At 39.4% G+C, this 19899-nt stretch overlaps 1 protein-coding gene across 1 annotated transcript in view; it reads left to right on the top strand.

Annotated features, from left to right (window-relative positions):
* DCHS2 (dachsous cadherin-related 2) overlaps nt 1-19899 on the top strand; it is a gene marked incomplete at both ends in the record, with an annotated part of 121761 nt that overhangs the window by 51809 nt on the left and 50053 nt on the right. Inside the window, one exon of the mRNA XM_082482587.1 lies at nt 7583-7814. Within this exon, the coding sequence (XP_082338713.1) occupies nt 7583-7814 (232 nt within the window). The remainder of the gene's footprint in view (nt 1-7582; nt 7815-19899) is intronic.

The following is a 19899-nucleotide window of genomic DNA, read 5'->3' as shown; positions in this document are numbered from 1 at the left end:
CTTTGCTTTTTGTTTGCTTTCACAACGTGACTGAAAGGGACACTCTGTGTGCTTTTCCCTATTTGCTTGGGGGGTCTCCAAAATATTACATATTTAAATTTATGCTTCCTTTATGTTTGTTTTGTGTACTTTTGACTTAAAGAGTCTTAATGTGAATACATTTTCATACAGGAAACTTTTTTTTCAACAACGTGCATTTTTTTCTGCTGTACAGTGGCAAATTTTATTGCTATGTATCATGCATAATTCAATATTTTGGTGCCCATCATGTCTCTCTGTTTCAGCCAAATAAACAGTAATGGCTGGAGCTGTAAAAGAAAACCTGCCACAGTCCAGAGAAATTTAATTGGAATAATGCTAATTTAAATTCTATCTAGTGGCATCTATACTATCTGCTTACAGACAACAGGCCTTCGAAGCCAAAATCTGAGTTGCACAATCTTAAGGTTGGTGCACAATGAGGGGTGTTCAGAAGTGTCCAACCTTGACTATTGGAGGAGCTGGCCCACACAGTTTTCTTCAAAAGCTGGGGAAGACCAAATGACGTACGCTTGTGAGAGCTGCTACCGGGCATAGATCAATTCCAGCAGCAACCATCTCTGTAGGTAACGCAGTGCGTGTACCAGCATACCATCTCTCTTCATCAATGTGGCAAGAAGTTTTGAAAACTGCAGAGCACAGGCAGGGTGTCCTACCACTCCTTGTCCCCCACAACTATAAGGAGTCCCACACCACATTTGTATACCCTACTGAGAGTCCAGAGGTTTGGGTTTGTAGGGTTTTTTTTTTTTGTCTTTTCTCTTTGCAGAGTGGTCTGCCTTGGTTTTCCTTTCTCCAAGTGAGGTTCTTGAGTGCTGTGATAGGACTGCCCTTAATGATGATTTGAAGGCTGCCATTCAATGGTGGTAGGAGGCTTTTTGGTGGTTTTGTTTGAAAATCTGTGCTTCACTGCCTTTTTGTCATTTTGCCTGTTTTTTCCACAGTTTGGCTCTGTTAGGCTCTGGTTTCAGCATATCCCAGGATTCACTAGCCTGTAGTGCTTCAGGTACCTTCTAAATGTGTCCATTCTCCACAGCTGCTTTTTTTTTTTTTTTTTTTTTTTCCCCTTGGGCATGTTGTGAGTGAGAAGGAAAGGATGGAGCTTTTTGTTTGAGTTTCCTTTTTATCCTGGACTACAGTCACAACTTTTAGATGTTGTCAGGGTTGAAAAAAACACTTCAGGGCATGTGTCTTTCATCCTAACTTGATGGCCCAAGGAAGGCATGCCCACTGTAGTCGTAGAATAGAATAAACTGTTTCAGTTGGAAGGAACCTACAACGATCATCTAGTCCAACTGCCTGACCAATTCAGGGCTGACTAAAAGTTAAAACTTGTTGTTAAGGGCATTGTCCAAATGCCCCTTAAACACTGACAGGCTTGGGGCATTGACCACCTCTCTAGGAAGCCTGTTACAGTGTTTGTAAAGAAATGCTTCCTAATGTCCAGTCTAAACTTCCCCTGGCAAAGCTTTCAACCACTCCCATGCGTCCTGGTGCTGGATATCAGAGAGAAGAGATCAGCATAAAGACTGAGGCAAAAAACACATGGAATGCTTCTAATTTTTCTTTGACCCTGTTGGGCAGATAACCATCGTCAACAAGTATCCAATGTTCTCTTTAGACCTCCTCTTGCTATTAACATACTTTAAAAAGCCTTTTTTGCTATCTGCAACAACACTGGCCAGTTTCAACTCTAATTGAGCTTTGGCCTTTCATGTCTTCTTCGTGCATATACAAACCACACCTCTTTAATCTTCCTGCAAAGCCTGATCTCACTTACATCCTGGCTGGATGATTGGCAGTAGACACCCACTACACCACCTCCGTTGTTTTTCATCCCCCTAATCCTCACCCGGAGGCTGTCAATCACATCATTGCTAGCTGTAAGGGCTGTGCAATCAAACCTGTTGCATGTAGTGTGACACCTCTACCTTGCCTGCCCTGCCTATCCCTCCTGAACAGCCTGTAGCCCTCCATCCCAGCACTCCTGTCATGGGACCCATTCCACCAGCGCTTCTCTCTTTCCCCTGCCCATCTGTTAGCCTTTGCCTGGACTAAGATCTTCTGATTTTGGGCTGTATTTTTTCCAAGGAAAAGGGCATGCATGTCATAGGACCAAACCCATGGAAATAGTTTCTGCCAGGGAACGATAGAGAGAAGCAGAAGAGTATGCAGCCAGCCTTGGCTCTGGAGCATGTGGGTAGAGCCCTGCAGCCCTTGGGTGGACCTGACTGTCTGACCTGGGGATGCAGCAGGAGACTATCCCTTATGTTCATCTGCCAATTTGGGCTGCTTCTTCCCTGTCCTCATGTTAGAAGCTGCTGGCTGACAGCATCACAGTGGCAGAGCTACTTTTGTACATGCAGGGTACCGGACATGTCCAGTACTCAGGTTCAGACAGAGGGCTCTGAAGATCTTGTGAGTGCTGCAAGGACTTACAGGGTATCTGTTGTGACTGAGGTTGTTCTGTGTCGCACAGTATGAAAGTGCTTTTGACAGCAGGGAGGTGGTCCACAGACCTGCAATGCAGGCAGTTTCACTTAAGTGAAACAGCCTGCCAATGGTGTATTGAACCTTTTGCAATGATTATGTAGCAGGTGAAAAACTGAAAACCTAGCATTCCCTATAATAGAAACAAGGATGCTTCTTTTCATCGCCAGTTGAGTAGTATTAAGATAATAAGACTTTTAATTGCCATCTTTTCTAGATTTCTATCTTTGTGAGTCTTAAGTGTTTTTATCCTTTTCTGGAGGGTTGTTGTTGTGTTTTTTTTTATTAATCAGATTTTGTATGCTGAAAACTACTTCAAAATCAGATGCACTTGTAGAATTAAGATAAACTAAGAATTTTAAATGCAGTGCTTTAAAGTAGATCATAAGTCTCATCTAATTGCACATACAAGTGCATCTGCTAAATATGAAGGTACAGTTATATAGAGGATTGTGATCACATCTGTACCGTATGCTCAAGATTATCACTGATTTGACTCAGGATTATGTGCTTCCTTACACAGATGGGTGTTACCACTTCTTGTTAGGAAGCAGTCTTTCAAAATTCAACTTAAATGCTTTGAGAATGTTTGCATAGGCAATTAAAGTGCACATATGTGAAAAATTAAAAAAAGAGAGGAAAGACCTGAGCTTTAACTTTGTGTTGTGCATAAACCAACCTCATTGTCACAGAATACTTAGCTAAAGCTGCCTCATAGTATTGACTCCGATACTATGCCTGGGTTTCTTCAAAACCGTTTATTTTATATGTAATTGCATGTAATGACTTTCAAGGTCTGTTGCTCAGAATAGGAACTTTGACATATTGAGGGACAAATAGGTAAGCAGTTCACCTGAATAGTAAGAGTATTTTTTCTTTCATAAAGGTGTGTTTCCTTTTTTAAAAAAGAACAAAAAATGAACGGGCATAATTCCCAATTTTTAAGTGGAAGTTTTATCATGAAAAGAAGAGACCAGGCTTGGGCTTCAAGGCTGAAGTGCAGTGATACATTTTTGGAGGAATTTATAGTGTATTCTGAACTCTCTCCATTTATATCACTTGCAGCAGATTATGAAATTGTCTATCAACATAGAGTATGGCATTAGCACCTTTTATGTTACTCTCATGTTTAAACAGGTACCGGAACAATTCATTAAACGTGTAAACTCTACCAGTTATGTAGGTTCATATTTATTTATACTCTGAAGAACATCGAATAATACTGAAACCTTAGTGACTCTCTTACTGCCTTTCTGCATAGAAAAATAATTTGTTCTTCATCTCTTGCTTTTTGGTAAACCACACTGCTGCCCAGTTTTCTTTGTCTCTTACACTGGAGCCATTGAAATGTAGAGATAAGAGCTCAACATTCACAGGCAAAGCTTCTGAAGAAGTTAAGGCTTTTGAAATAATTGGCGGTGTCTCTCCATTTTGACAGCATTGCAACTTCAAGGCAACATATCTCTTAGGTTTAACACACAAAAAAAAAATGTCTTCATGTCAGAGATTCTGTACATCACAGTTTAGTTTGGAAAAAAAATTTGACAGCACAATTCACTGACAAAAATGTTGGAGGCTGTCATGGAAATCTTGATGGATTCTTAAACATTTTCCAGCATCAAGATAAAGAAATACAGCTATTTGAAGCAGCAGCGTTTCTACTTATTAAGCTAAAGAGTCTCTCCTGCCAAAGACAGGATTTTTTTTTTTTTTGAGACATGATAAAGAGGTGTACTAATAGCTTTATATTTTCATACAAATTTACTCCTGCCAAAGTAAAGAAAATATTACTTGCGTTTATTTTGTCTTGGTGGTAGTTTCTTGTGTCCCCTTTTTCTTCCATGGAAGACACAACTCTCAGGATTCTGACAAAGAAGCTGTTGTAATTGTGACTTGTCTTGCATTGAACAGCACAACAGTAGTTGAACACTTGAGAAAAGGGACTGTAAAATGAACAACTGTGGCTTTCTGTTGCTTTGTAATGTGTTTTGACAAGTGTAATTTTTTGTCAGTAACAGACTTGTTTAAATCAACCTTCATATTTTGGAAGATCTACTATGTCGTGCTTGCTTCTGAGTAGATGAAGTATATCCATGTGGTTAGAAAGAGAAGCAGTTTGTTCTTTCTCACCTGGTATGATACTTAATTTTCATAGCCAGAGCAAGAACTGGAACATAACCAGTTAATATCATGAGTTAATAAGTTAATATTGTACTTGGCTCATGTGAGGGGATACATTGCTTCTTGAGGAAAAGAAGGATCTGTCTCCATCATAAAATTTGGTCAGTCTTCTGAGAGATCAGGTAGCTAGTAGGTATCCAACTTGCTTCCCCCATATACTTAGAATTAATCCATTTCCGAAGACTTTGTAGTCTTTGCATAACTCCATAGGATAAACACATACTGGCTGGAGGGTGGGTTTTTTTTTAATGTCTGTTTAGCAATAATGCAATTTAGAAGAAGCAGTTAAACACAAGTTCTCATGAATTTTTGCAGCTTGGTTTCATGTTGTTGCAAACTTTGCCTGCTTTTTATTCTTGACCTCACTTCTTTCTTGTCCCTCTTCCCTTAAAAATGTTTCCAATTCCTGTCCTGAAGTACCTGAAAACTGTGGAGCCACAGAGCATCTTCTGACAGTGGGCTTGGACAAAGCACATAGGGCTCCCCTTTTAGGTCCTGTGCAGGGATTTGCTTCCTGTGGAGATCAAGGTGTTGGAAAAGGGGCTCACCCTGAAGAGAGGTTGGGGTGTTGGCAGTGAGCCCACTAGTTCTGCACACCTCTACTTCCCCATATCAGCACAGGGTTTCATGACTGTCTCAGTGGTTTGAGGCTGGTGCTGGTCCCCAGGCGCATGTCCTGGCTGCCGGCTGCCTCCGTGGCAGTGTGAGCCCTGGAAGCATGCCATGCTTTATTTTCTTTGGAAGAAAACCCAGGCATGCCAGGAGGATGTGGGCCAGATCTCCTAGTCTGTGGGTGAAACATAGCCACGTGATGCACAAGATCATCTCAATTTTCCACACACTTGAGCTTTCATGGGAATGTCACTGCCACCCAACAGCGTTAATATTACTGCATGGATGAAAAAAAAAAAAAAAAAACCAACAACAAAAAAAACCCAAAAATCCCTATGGAAATTGGGAGAGAATGCAGAACTGATAGTATTTTTGCCCAAAAGTAAGTCAGACCCTGGGGACGTGATAAGCAAACCTTCAAAAATAGTTTTTGGGGAGATTGTTATGCTGCAGGGCAAGTCTAAAGGAGTAGTATGCAGTCTGAATCATTGGATAGTTTCATGAAGGTCACATTTAAAAATAATTGACATGAACAATGAGGTTGCAGAAATGTGCAACCTAGTAATTTTTTTTTATATCATAGCTACTGTGACTGCAGAATTAAGTTTGGACTTGCTCAGTGTAGCTTCTCATGTGTCAGCAGTTTTGGTAAGAGACAAATTGGTACGAGCACAGCACTCTCAGTGTGACTTTGAAAAGTGCAGGATTCTTCCTCAGTCTGTATCTTACTGTATTGTGTACAGCACATGCAGGCTATACATACACGTGCTGCTTTGTGCCTCCATTGTACACATCAGTGTCCCAGCATTCACCGTTAGCTGTGCCACAAGTGGAACTGCTTTCTTTTAAAAATGTCTGTAGTTTTTATGGCTGTAAAATAACCTTGGAAACATGAACGCCTCCAAACTGATGAAGGGAGTCCACTGGAGGCACAAGGTAGTGCCTCTGAGAAGCAAGTTGCCATTTGTTTCACTCAGGACCCTATGGGGTCTACCCTTTAGCGCCCACAAGTTGTCTTTTTTCTAGATTGTCACAAAATTCAGTGCTTTGCCATGTAAAATTGTGATTTTGCTGTAGCATGGTTTGATAAGCCAGCTTGCAGTTGCTCCTCACTTCTCCAGTTTCGCTGCAGAACGAGGCTAAATGTGGTCCTGTGGCTGCCTGCCTGGTATTTCAGTGGGCTCTTGGTGGGCACCTGTAGCAGGAGCTTCAACTGCGTGGAGAGCAGCACAGCGGCTGGTCTGGGGTAGCAAAGAGGTATGGTGCTGAAGCTGTGACCAAGGCCTGGCTCTTTTCCCAGCTCTTTATGTAGGGAAAAGAAACAAAAGTAGAGAAGTTGAGCCAAGGCCCCTAGAAAGCATGATGAGACCTCTTTCTCTGCAAAATCACAAATGCGCTGGAAATAATTTTATGTAATCAGTTATGGATTTTACACCAACAAATTCTTTCAGTTGTGCTTTAGTTGAATTTGGTATTGTTCTGTCTCTGTGTACACAAAGTGAAGGTGTGGGTATGCAGACAAGCACATGTGCCTACATATAGATAAATATATACACATACACACACTTTATATATATACACACACACTTTATATATGTATAGACACACACAGTGCACGAGCAGAACTGCTTAAACCTGCCAGGGCAGTAAATTGAGGATAGGTCTTGCAGGCAGCAGCCTGACAGGTCAGACTTTGGCTGTCCTGCACTGCTCTGCTCTCAATATGTGTTCTTAACTGATAGTTGAAAAAGCCTAATGTTTGCTGTTACAATGGTCATGCTTTTAAATCTGAAAGACTCATAGACAGAAGGAAGTTATTTCCGCTTTACTGGAACACCAGTCACCTGAGGGGGGTGTGTTTCTGGGGCAGAAAGCCCCGGTTTTCATCTGTAAAGGAATAAGTGGTGTGTAGGTGATTACAGTAAAAATAAGCAAGGTTAGACTAGCAAGGATTTGACATGTGTGTTGCTAGTTAGTATTAACAAAAATAACTTTGTGTTCAGGCCTCACTGTTGTAAGAAGCTGAACTTCTTTGTGTACTCTCTCAGGCCACTGGAGTTGTTCTGAAAGTGTAGCTTGCCTAAATGCAATATTTCAGGGTATTACAGATACTATAAGTTGTTTTTATTAGACATTTTCATTGCTCAATATTGTTGCAGCATGTTCCATTTCCTAATGATGGGCTGAAGTCTGATGTGCATCATGCTATTGTGTACACTTTAAAAATTGACCTTGTATTTTCTTTTTATTTATCCAACAGGGTGGGCTGAGTGCCCAAGCTTTTGTTCGTATCGAGATAGAAGATATTAACGATAATCAACCTGTTTTTGAACAAGCCGTCTATATGACGAGCATAAGCAGTCACACACAGCCAGGAACAGAGATCATCAATGTTGTTGCCACAGACAGAGATTCAGGAATATATGGAGTTGTCACATATGAACTGGTCCCGGGAGAATTTTCTTCTTTATTCACAGTGGATACATCCACAGGTACTGTATGAGTCTCTGATTCAGAAAGGCTATGATTATATAACATGTATCTTTTCCTTGATGATGCTTTTTTTATTTGGAGTCAGGTCATATAGTTGAAACTTAGATTCTGCTGGAAAATAATTCTAGAGGAAGATGGAGAATTTAGGTTTAACATGAAGCCTTTGCATTCACTGGAATAAAAAGGAGAATGGAAACATAGTACATGCCAGTACAATACAAGACAAGCAGCATGCCACTTATCCACCATTGTCAGCCATAAATCTATTCATCATTGTAAGAAATAATCAAAACATTATTTTTTACAATAATATCTGAATTTCTGAAATGTTTAGGTCTTACTCTTGGGGAGCAACAAAAGACCTTTCAAGGACCCTTGTCCTTTCATGTCATCTCTTTGTTTCTGTCCTAATCTTCTTTCCCCACACTGCTAGAATAAGTCCCCATTCTGCTCAGTCTTAAAATATCCAGCTGCCTCCCTGTTTGATTCAATGATTAGCTTTGTAAGTGTCTTCTGCCTTTTGCTTCCTGATGTGATTTTGTCCTTCTGGTTTCTGGAGAGATGTTCAATGAAGGGTGACGATGAGAGCAAGAAAACAACTATGGCAAAAGAAGATCTGGGTGAATTTTTTTGAAGACATGTTGAATCTTACAGATTGAATTACTCTCCCCATGGCCACAAAGCAGCCCCTATAGTCTGCTTTTTAACTTTAAAATAGTCATCAATGTCAGCTGGAAAGAACATGAGCAGTGTATCTACAAATGTCCATGGTGTCTTTCAGGGAGCGGTTAACTAAACTGATGCTACCATCGTACTTGACGGCCAGCCATTGCATGTGAATGTATCCCAATGAACGGTGTTGCTTTGTGATGGTCATGGCACAGGGGATTGTTTTGTTTTAAAAATTTTTGGGGCTGTTGTACGTGTGTATTTATTAGCTGTTTGACATACAAAATGTTGCAAGGCTCTATTCTTTCAAAATGGTGCCTATTTTCACTTTCTTACAAGGTCCCCAAAATACCGATGAACAGAAGAAACTAATCTTCGTAGGAAGTTGGTATGCTTGTCTTGGCTATTTCAGAATTTGTTTAACTGTGGACTTTTAACTGCCTGTCAAATCAGATTCTCTGGGGCATAACTGATGCCAAAAATACGTAGGTCAGTCAATAACTAGGGAGCTGGATCTCCACAGGCATTTAACTGGTCATTTTAAAGCTGCCCCAGCAGGCTTGTCAGAGAGAGCCCCTGTGGATCATGCTAGCAGCACTGGCTTTGCAGCAGTCCTCTCATTTGAAAGGCTTCTTCCTCAGGTTGTGACCTTTTGGTCTTTTTTTTCCGGTTTTGGCGCTTTCTATAGGAAAAATGTCATGCTTAATCATGAAGACCATATGAGTTTATAAGTTACTATTATCTTGCGAATCTATCATGGTATTTTATCAAAGGCAGACCAAATTCAGGGTGAAGTTGCTTGAGGTCATTATTGCTGACATTTCATGATGAGAAGAGCATTTAGGTCAGAGACACTATTCCTGGCATTATAGTCCTTGGAATCTGATTGCACTTAATCACATCTCCTGGGTAATTCATGAGGTCTAACTGTGTCTAATTTTAACTTATTAATATTAACGGTGCGTGTTGGCTTTTTTCCTGAAGAATACACTTTTGCCTTTTGTATTCTTCCACGTCTACCTACAATAGCGCTTATGCTCAGTAACTGGCAAGCAGAATGATTTTTAGACTCTTGGTAAAAATAAACATTATAAACAAAATAAACATTAAAATTGCCAACTTGTCACATAGAAGTTTTGCAATCTTTGTGGGTTAAATAGCTGCAAAAGCTGTTCAGTATTCAGAGGAAGAAGCTCTTCATCCTCCTTGTTAGGACAGTGACATTTTCCAGTTTTTGTCATGCTAAAGCTGTCTTCATATGCTCTGATACCTGGCCTAATTTAGATGTGTCTCTCTGAAGGTTATGTGATGTACTTCATCTAGTTATGTGGGCTGCATTTTGTGAACAGAGGGCAATGGACAAGTATGACAAGAAATAGTAATCCTTCAGGAAGTGGATCTCCAAACCCATAAGCCAATCAAGATCATATTACAGTTTTGGTCTTTGGTTTTCTGATCTTGTGGGTGTGCAGTCTGTTACTGATATGTTCTGCAGTTTTTCCAATTTGCAGTATGGCATATTCTGTTTTATCTGCTCTTTTCGCTATTAGAGGACCTAAAAGGAAGCACAGTGTTGGTGGTGGAGTCTTCCATGAATTTGCCTTCCTGATAAGTTTTATTTTTTTAAATGATTAATTTTTCTCACTGATAGAGCACTTATAAATGAGGAATGAAAATCAGTGCATTAATAGACGTGGACACAGATATTTTCACTATTATGGGATTTAAATTAATTTAGCAGCTGTTTTTCACATTACACTACAACACATTAAAATCATATGCAAGATGACACTGTTCTCCATGGCATATGTAATTTCTATTTTATGGCATCTAGATTGTGGACTTGAAAATTTATCTCACTGTAGTTTTCTTCAGGGGTGTTTTTGGAGTGTTGAATACTCCCTATTAAACAGTGTTGAATACTTAGAATACTCACTAAAAATTCACTTTTTTCCCTCATTCCCTTTTTTATTTTTGAAGGAGAAATGGATAAAATAATAAAATAAAAACTAACCCAAATTCTTCACTGCTATGGCTTGCTTCTGGCTGTTGCTTTGTTAAAGTAATTGTATGGATGTATCAAGAAAGCTTTTAGCTTTGCATAGTGAGCTGTGTTCACAATACAGGATTTCATACCAGCTGGTCAGCCACTGACTGTATAGAATATATCAATGGTGCTTTTGATATGTAGATATTATGAGGTTGAGCCACATCCAAGCTCCTTGAAGAAGCTCCATCTTTTATTTTAAGTGCTGTGACATGTGGATGTCGTATATATATAAATTCAGTGGGAATGGGAAGGAAGAGTCTTTCATTGAGCAGATATTCCATTAAAAGTTTCTGAATTCTAAACAAGTCTTTGCTAGTGGTATTCATTTGCTCTTTTAGCTATTAAATACTACATTTATTGTTTGTGATATGCTCTTATACTCGTAAACAACATTTATTGCATTTCCCTTTGAGAAAAAATTGAAACGAAGTATTTTTCATTTGATTGATTGTCCACAAGAAAAACCACTGTAAGAACTGTGTAACTAGAAAAATGTATGGATAGGGAACTGTAAACCAGTTTGTGACTCTTGCTATCATTTGTTTCTAGTGTTGGTGTAAACAACATCTTGGCTTCATTATGTTTCCTTTTGTAGATATCTGATCCATGCATAATCTATGAACAGAACTTGTGAATTGATTAGAACAGAGCAAGTTGAAGAGCTCTTCTGGCTAAGAAACTGTTTTAGATATGTTTGTGTATTTTCCCGTCATTACCTAACAAGCTATCTGAAAGACAGTATATTTATAGTTATAGCTGAGCAGGTAATTAAAAATGTAAGTCACAGGATACAATTACAAGTGTGGCAGAAAACCTGTGCAGTGCTTAAAGTTAAGACTTCGGGATTAACAATTGAATTTATGAATTTTCATTATGGTACAAGCATCAATATTTTTCTTTCATTCAAGGGCATGTGATTCTTTTTTTCATTGATCTTAGCAATACCCTTCTTGAGAGCTGGATAAAAAGATGTTATCATCTTATTGTAGCCCTGGTTCAAGGAAGCTGTTTCAAATCAACAAAATTAATAATAGTCTTTGAAAATTATTTTGTGTCAGTGTGACTTCATCCTGTCGGTCTTCAGGTAAATGGTCTGTTCATATTCTTAGAACAACTCCCCTACCTAGTCACTGTGTACAGAGAAAACTCTCATGAAGGCTAAGTAAAAGGCAGCAGCCACTGATTTATGTTTTTTTGAAGGTATTAGTAGTTTAAACCTAGTATGAAAAGGTTGTAGAGAAAGTAGCATTCACACAGTGTGCATTACAGCAGTATAAGCATTTAACTTAGCTTCTCCGTTTCTTTCGACTATATAAGATATTTAGGCTTGTGTTTCTGTGAATCCTAACTAAATTAGATGCCTAAAAGAAAGGCTATGACCTTCCTCCTTTGTATTCTACTAAGAATGTTTCTCTGAATAAGGTGGGTTGACCCTGGCTGGATGCCAGGTGCCCACCAAAGCTGCTCTATCACTCTTCTCAGCTGGACAGGGGAGGGAAAATATAACGAAAGGCTTGTGAGTTGAGATGAGGAAGAGATCACTTGGCAATTACCATCATGGGCAAATCAGATTCGACTTGGGGAAATTAATTTAGTTTTTGCAAATCAAATCAGAGTAGGGTAATGAGAAATAAACCCAAATGTTAAAACACCTTCCTCCCACCCCTCCTATCTTCCCTGTCTCAACTTCGTTCCCAAATTCTCTACCTCCTCCCCCTGAGCAGCACAGGGGGGTGGACAATAGGGACTGTGGTCAGTTCATCACACATTGTCTCTGCTGCTCCTTCCTCCTCAGGGGGAGGACTCCTCACACTCTTCCTCTGCTCCAGCGTGGGGTCCCTCCCATGGGAGACAGTCCTCCACAAACTTCTCCAATGCAAGTCCTCCCATGGGCTGCAGTTCTTCACGAACTGCTCCAGGGAGGGTCCCTTCCATGGGGTGCAGTCCTTCAGGAATAGACTGCTCCAGCATGGGTCCCCTATGGGGTCACAAATCCTGCCAGCAAACCTGCTCCAGTGTGGGCTTCTCCCTCCACAGGGTCACAGATCCTGCCAGGAGCCTGCTCCAGCGTGGGCTTCCCACAAGGTCACAGCCTCCTTTGGGCATCCACCTGCTCTGTTGTGGGGTCCTCCATGGACCGCAGGTGGATATCTGCTCTACCATGGACCGCAGGTGGATATCTGCTCTACCATGGTCCTCCATGGACTGTCCAGGGGGACAGCCTGCCTCACCATGAGCTTCACCAGGGGCTGCAGGGGCATCTCTGCTCCTGCGGCTGTAGCACGTCCTCCATCTCATTCTTCACTGACCTTAGTGTCTGCAGAGCTGTTTCTCTCACCTATTCTCACTCTTCTCTCCAGCTGCAATTGCTGTTGCACAGTTTTTTTCCCCCTTGTTAAATATGTTCTCACTGAGGTGCTACAGTGAGGAATTCAGAGATCTTTCCATTGACTTGAAGATACTTGGATCAACCTTTTGTTATATCTTCTGTTACTTATTTACTCCCCAAAAAACATACTGAGTACAACAGACAAGCCTTGTTACAAGAGCTGGTCAGTAGTTTAGCATTAAAAGGTTTTTTCAGTACAAAAGTACAGCTTCTTCAAAATGAGCATTCTTTTGAGGAAAAATTGGCTTGCTAAAAGAGTGTTCGTTTCCTTTAAGATGCATTCTGATTTCTTTTTAACTGAACAGCATAGGCATCTTGCGACTAAGATGTCCTGTAAGAGATGTAGAGCAGTCTAGGAGCTTAGTCCATTGGAGAATAAAAGGAGGAATACACCTGAAGGACAAGCAAATTTAAGAATATAAGAATTATTAACTTAATCAGCCAAAAGGCAGATTTAAATCCAGCATCTTATCTCTTTAACAGTGCCTGGTAATGGATACAAAAAGAGGGGTTAAGTGTAGAGCTTGTGCAGAACAGTCCCTCTACTGATAAATTTTTCTTATTTTGGCAGTGTGCATTTTAGTGCTGTATTACTTTCATTACTGTACTATGGCACCATATGTAAATGTAATTTAATGTCAAACTGACTTAAAATAAACTTTTTGATTTTGTTTAGAGCACCAGAATAGATTCATCCCAGTTAAGGATGTTGACAAGTTTTGTTTTATTGAAGAAAATGGAAATGTTGCTGTTTAACAGTCACATCTTAGGAGATTTTCATTGCGTGAAAAAGTTTGCTTTATTTTATTACAATACAGGTTGAAAACAAAAGCTGAAATACCAAAATTTCTTTTTGGGGAAAAAAAAAAAGTCCAAACTTTGCTTAACTCCATGTATTATACAATGTTTAATATATAGCAGATTGTAATATGCATCAAAGTAAAATGGGGATGCATCCTTTTTAAAGAAAACAAGGCCATTTTTATGATGATTAATGATGTTTTTGTATAGTATTGTAGGAAAAAATAGTTTATTTTTAAACTGCTTCTGGCATTTTCATACAGCATGTAGTACATTTGCTAAACATATGAAGAGGTTCACATAAATAACATTTAAAATTAGGAGTGTTTTATTTTGGAACATTTTGAGGCCACTTTTTTTAAAACTGCAGTTTCTTCAATTTCTGTTTTTCTGATCTTTCATATGAAATTGCTAGCATATTCAGAATGCTGCAAATCAGATGAGTATGTCTGAGACTTTAGTTTAGCTTATTAAGTTTTCACTGAGTAATTTGGGGACATTTACCTTCACTGAGACAGATCTCATCTAATGAGAAATCTAACATAAAGAATACAGGAAACAGTATGTTCTCCTTGAAGCACGCAAAATTAGCTGTAGTAAGTGTGAGTGTGCAGATTTTGGCCCTGAAAGCAAGCTGTTCAGGAGAACAGCGTGAAAAAATATCCGTAGTGCCAGCTCTTAATGTATGCATCTCTTTTTTTCTTTTATGAATAAAATCCAGTAGAATCGACCATCTACAAAGAGAAAAATTCCTACAAGCTATGTGCCAAAAACTCAGCTATGCAATAGTGGTGTGGCATGTGTACTTGAGTTCATTGTGCATGATACAATGCAAAGTATTTACAAAAATACTCTAGCCTACCCCCTTTTCTTGTAGCTAAGTCAATGTCAGATCTCAGAAACAGAAGTACCCACCAGATGAGACAAAGATCAAACTGCCATGGCATTGCACAGATGATGTGGGCTGATAACAAGAAAAATGGAGAAAAGGAAAAAAAAACAGGCTCAAACCTCCCATTTTGGAGGACAGGATAATGAGAGATTTGTACAGTAACGTTCAGATAATCAACACTTTTTTTCCATAGAGACTGTATGGGTCTGAAGTACAGATACACTTAATGTACTTCATGTTTTCAGTTAACCTAAAGAAAAGAAGAAAGCGGCAGGTCACACAAAGAGAGCAGATAAACTTGGCAGAATGCCTTCATGCTGTTGGACTGTTAAAAGGAACATAGTAGGGGAGTGTATGTAGTAGAAAATCAGTTCATGAGGATCTGGAATGTTTTGTAATGCTCTTAATTATAAGAACAGCAAATACATCTTATTGGGCTTATATTAGGCTTCATTCTGTATCTGTGCTGGAAACGTGCATCTTTTAGTACAGGGCCTTCAAAGAAATACCATCTCTGGTTACCATGGCAGTCAAGTGTTGTTACCAGGTTGTGCATTGATCTATTTTTGGATTTGCAGGCTGGCAGTTTGATTGAAAAGGTCCTTGATTAAAAAGATGTTTTTGGAAACTTCGATAAGCTAAGCAAGCAGAGGTGACCTGGTGGGATGGTACGGCAGTGCTGGAGCTGCGTAGGTTGTGCAGGAAAAGCTCTGCCTTTGTCTTTGAAAATACAGCAGTTAACCAGGCCAGAGTCCTGCCCGCTTATTGGTGTATACTTTGATTTTTATTGTGGGGTTTTTTTAAAGCTCGTGTTTTATGTGGAAATGTTCTCTTTGTATGCAATCAGACAACAAACATACTCCAAGTTACTGTTATGTCAGATTAAAGGAAACAAAACAAGGCAAAATCAGAGGAAATCTCCCTTCAAGTTAGCATTTTGAGTTGGCTTTATTTCTGTTAGAGAAGAATTATTTTAAAATGTAATAGTTCAATATAGAGAAAGCTACATCAAAGTAATACTTGATTTTTCTGTATTAAGTTTAGCTTTGATGTCCTATGGTGAGTCATAAAACCTTTGTTGTACTGACATTAGCATTGTACTAATAGGAAAAAAAAAACAACAAAACCAAACCCTAGTCCTGTCCTGTGAGGTTTATAGTAGGTTGAAATAGTGGGACAGCAACGGATTAATGTGACAATCCATCAGTTCAGTCACTCCAAGTTTCTTTTCATAGGTACTGTAGAAAATGAGAATTTTTGAGGAGCTGAATGTTACACTTGGCAGTATTCTGAAGAATATATGGCAAATATAAATCTATTGACAATTTGAGGGATTTTTATGTTGAAATTTAAAATGGAAGCAAGAGGGTCAAGCAAAATGTTTCATTTGACTTGGATGCTAGAAATAAAGGAAATAAAGCAATAGATTCACAAAGTAAGTGAGGAACTGAAATCCTTAACAGTTTAGCAATTGCTGTGGTCACCTGAGAGACCTAGTTTAGTTCTTTCTTTGCTCTGAGCAATATTGGATCTATTTGCCTTCTGGTAGTGGTATAATCACCTGATTAAAGTGGGAGTTGTAGGATGGGTTGTTTTTTTTTTTTACCCTATTAATATTTCTTTAAGCATTTTGTGCAAAGTGGAGCAGCTTCCATGCTCAGAATACCTGAATGTTCTGGGGACTTCATAGCTAAAGCACTGCATTCTTGCTAAATGGGGAGTGTGGGGCTATTCTGCTGCCAGCTGCTTGTTCAGAGTGCTACTGCCTGCCTTGTAGCTGGTCAGGGCATGTTCAGTTTGCTTTGCTCACTCTTTGTTGAGAGCTTCAGTGAAACACTCATTTTAGAATCAATGTAGGGGTTTGGAAAGCTCTGAATTGGTCTCATCCATCTACTGTTTGAGAGCTTTTTTTTGATGGGCTCTTAGTGTTGCATACTTTTTCCTTAGGGATTCATCATCCCTCATGAAATCAATAGGCAATCAAATTTTTAAATAGAGTAGTATTAATTGGTAGAACCATTGCTCTAAAAAATTAGCTTTCTTTAAACTCTCAGCTTTTCAAAATCATTTTAAAAAAGCACTAGCAATTTGGTTTATCTGTCTGCAATTTTTCATGGGATTCATCAGTGTTCTTTAAGGGTTTTCCAGCACCTGAGAATATTTACAGAAGATGCCTTATAAATAAGTTTTTCCCTACAAATAAACAACCATGATGCTAACTTATTTTGTAGTAAACTTTGAACCATGCATAGAAAACACTACTGAAATATTAATATTGTCTGTAATTTAAATTGTAAATAAAAAAAATAATTTAGAGAATTTAAAGTTCCAGTGGTGTTCAGACAGAAATAGGCTAAAGACCTCATCCAAAAAGCTGGCAATGCAAATATAAGTACCACTTTAAGTCCAGTCCCCTAGCTCATTTCTTCTGAATATAAGCCAGCAGTGTGCCCAGGTAGCCAAGAAGGCCACCAGCTCCCTGGCCTGTGTCAGGAGTAGTGTGGCCAGCAGAACTAGGGAACTGATTGTCCCACTGTACTCAGCACCGGTGAAGCTGCTCCTTGAATACTGGGTTCAGTTCTGGGCCCCTCTACAAGACATTGAGGTGCTGGAGTGTGTTCAGAGAAGGACAACAAAGCTGTTGAGGGTCTAGAGCACAATTCTTACAAGGAGCAGCTGAGGGAACTGGGGTTGTTTAGTTTGGAGAAAAGGAGACTGCGGGGAGACCTTATCACTCTCTACAGCTACCTGAAAGGAGGTTGTAGTGAGGTGGGTGTTGGTCTCTTCTCCCAAGTCACAGGCTATAGGACAAGAGGAAATGGCCTCAAGTTGCACCAGGGAAGGTTTAGGATGGATATTCAGAAAAATTTCTTCACAGAAAGGGTTATCAAACATTGGAACGGGCTGCCCAGGGAAGTGGTGGAGTCACCATCCCTGGAGGTGTTTAAAAGACGGGTACACATGGTGCGTAGGGACATGGTTTAACGGTGGTTTTGGCAGTATTAGGTTAAGGGTTGGACTTGATGATCTTAAAGGTCCCTTTCAACCTAGATGATTCTATGATTCAGGTTGCAGAACTGTGTTTAACCTGTTCACAGTTAGATGGCAGATGGGAAGACTGAAGGAGACCAGCTTTACATGTTCCTTTACCTGCCCCTTGAGCACTAGGAGGCATGCGACCTCCTAAACTAGTGGACTATACTCTCTAGTGACAAAAAATTTGCATCCCAAATACTGCATTGCAAGACTTTGTCTGAAAAGCATTTGTGTAATAGAAAACTGAGCCTAGATGATACAAAATCATTCTAATATTCTCTTGCCTGATATTAGAGGTGATGCTCAGGTGGATATTCTGCTTGTGAATAATGGAACTGCCCTAATTAGTAATTCATATTTTGTGTCTTGATGAATACTTCTTAGTTCACTAAAATTGTCTGTAACCTGTAGTATTTAAAATAGTACTAGTGTGTTTCTGGGAAAATCGCAGTGTTAAAACTGTGTACGTTACCTTATAGGTCCAGGTTCCTTATGTTGCAGATTACCATCCTGATTGGATTTGAATGCAGTGCTCTGGAATAGACTTTCATGTGCTAAGCAAAGTGATGTTAAACACAGTATGTTTAAACAGTAGTGGTTGTAAACACTAAGATATTGTATTTATATTTCCTTTTTTAAGAGGGAAACTGTGAGTTTAGCGCAAGAATCTGCTGTTGTATCACTTGTTGTATACCCCTGCATTTGGCAACGCAGGGGTATGAGGCTTCTGTAAAGTACAAATGTAGGTAGGAGATTGATCCAAGTTGAATTAGTTATTTACTACGAAAACATTAAAATACCGAATACTTTCAAACTTACAGTAGTCCTCTTGCGCACTGAAACTCAAAACAGTGTTTTTGCCATCAAGATTAAGCTTTTTAAAGCCTTTTCCTATAAGCTGAAGCTGTGTGTGTGACAGTAGGTAGACTGTAAATAACAATGTAATTCCTCATTAATACTTTCCTTTCCACTGACAGTTATTAAACCAGCTCTTCAAACAGTGCATTTTGCAGAGTGTTGTTATGGTTACCATCAAGAATGCAGCTTCAGTAAAAAAGGTACATTTTAAATACAGGTAAATAGCTAAAACTGGAACCTAGATATGATACTAAGATTAGAAGATGGGCAATGAGTCAGATAAAGTTAAATAGAAATGTCAAACAGAAACACTTATCGCTCTTCCCTAGAACAATGCTGGTTTTAATGTTAATGCAAAGTCTACACCTCCTAACTGCATTCACCTCTTGGGGAATCACCCTGCCTATGCTCATCATGAACATTTTTCTGACACATAAAAAGCAAAGTTGTACATGCATCTCTGCACTGAGAAGCTGGTGTGCTAGGTTGGGCGAGAGATGCTCTGAGCAGGTCAGTGGGTCAGCACTGTCCTACACAGTATTAAACAGCAGGTCCTGTGGCCAGCTTTAAAGGTGAACCGAGGTAATGAACTATACGTACCTTTTTGCCATCTGCTTGCTGTCTGAGCTGTGTGTCAGGTCATGCCAGCTCACACATCCTAGGATATTTGCTGAAGAAATACTGCCATCATTTAAAGTTGGTAGGGCATTCAGTTTCATGATCTTAGAGAACACTATTGATAGTTGTTGATTTCATGCCTCTTGCTGTGTTCTAAAGTTGCTATTTTGTTTCATGAACAATGAGAAAATACTGGAAGCTATTTAAATGAGTATGCATTTCTGTGCAATCCAGATATTGTTATTGAAGTTAGTGTGTCCTGATTTATATCTTTGCCTCTGCAGTGCTTTGCTAATGAAAAAATGTTTTGTTTACCTAGAAATGGCTATACCTGTAGGGCTGTTTTTGTTTTCCTTACCTGAGGCCCCTGTGGAAAAACAGATACATTTTCAAAGTGGTCAGCTAAAGGGATAACCAGTAGTATTTCTGCCATACAAAACTTGCTTTTGATGAATGAACCTACTTTGGCCATTTATGTTGTTGTAACGTTAGGACTGAACACAGGATCATGAAGAAGATCGTAAATATATTTTAAAGGAATCATTAAAGCAGGAGACAGGGTCCCAGAGATAACTCTTGAGAAACAGCACTTAGCAGCTAACCCACCTGTGGAGGAGGGTGCATCTCCAGAAAAATAATAAGAAAAAAATCCCATGAGAAATTTTGTCAGTTTCAGAGAATGGCAGGTGCTGCAGAGTCCTATCTTTCACTAATGCTTTTGCATGTCCTGGGCGAACATTGGCTTCATTTTAACTTTTGTTGTTGATAGGC

The sequence above is a fragment of the Vanellus vanellus genome (genome assembly GCF_965231255.1).
Source record: "Vanellus vanellus genome assembly, chromosome: 4".
NCBI lineage: Eukaryota > Metazoa > Chordata > Aves > Charadriiformes > Charadriidae > Vanellus > Vanellus vanellus.
This window is presented reverse-complemented; position numbering and strand designations above follow the sequence as displayed.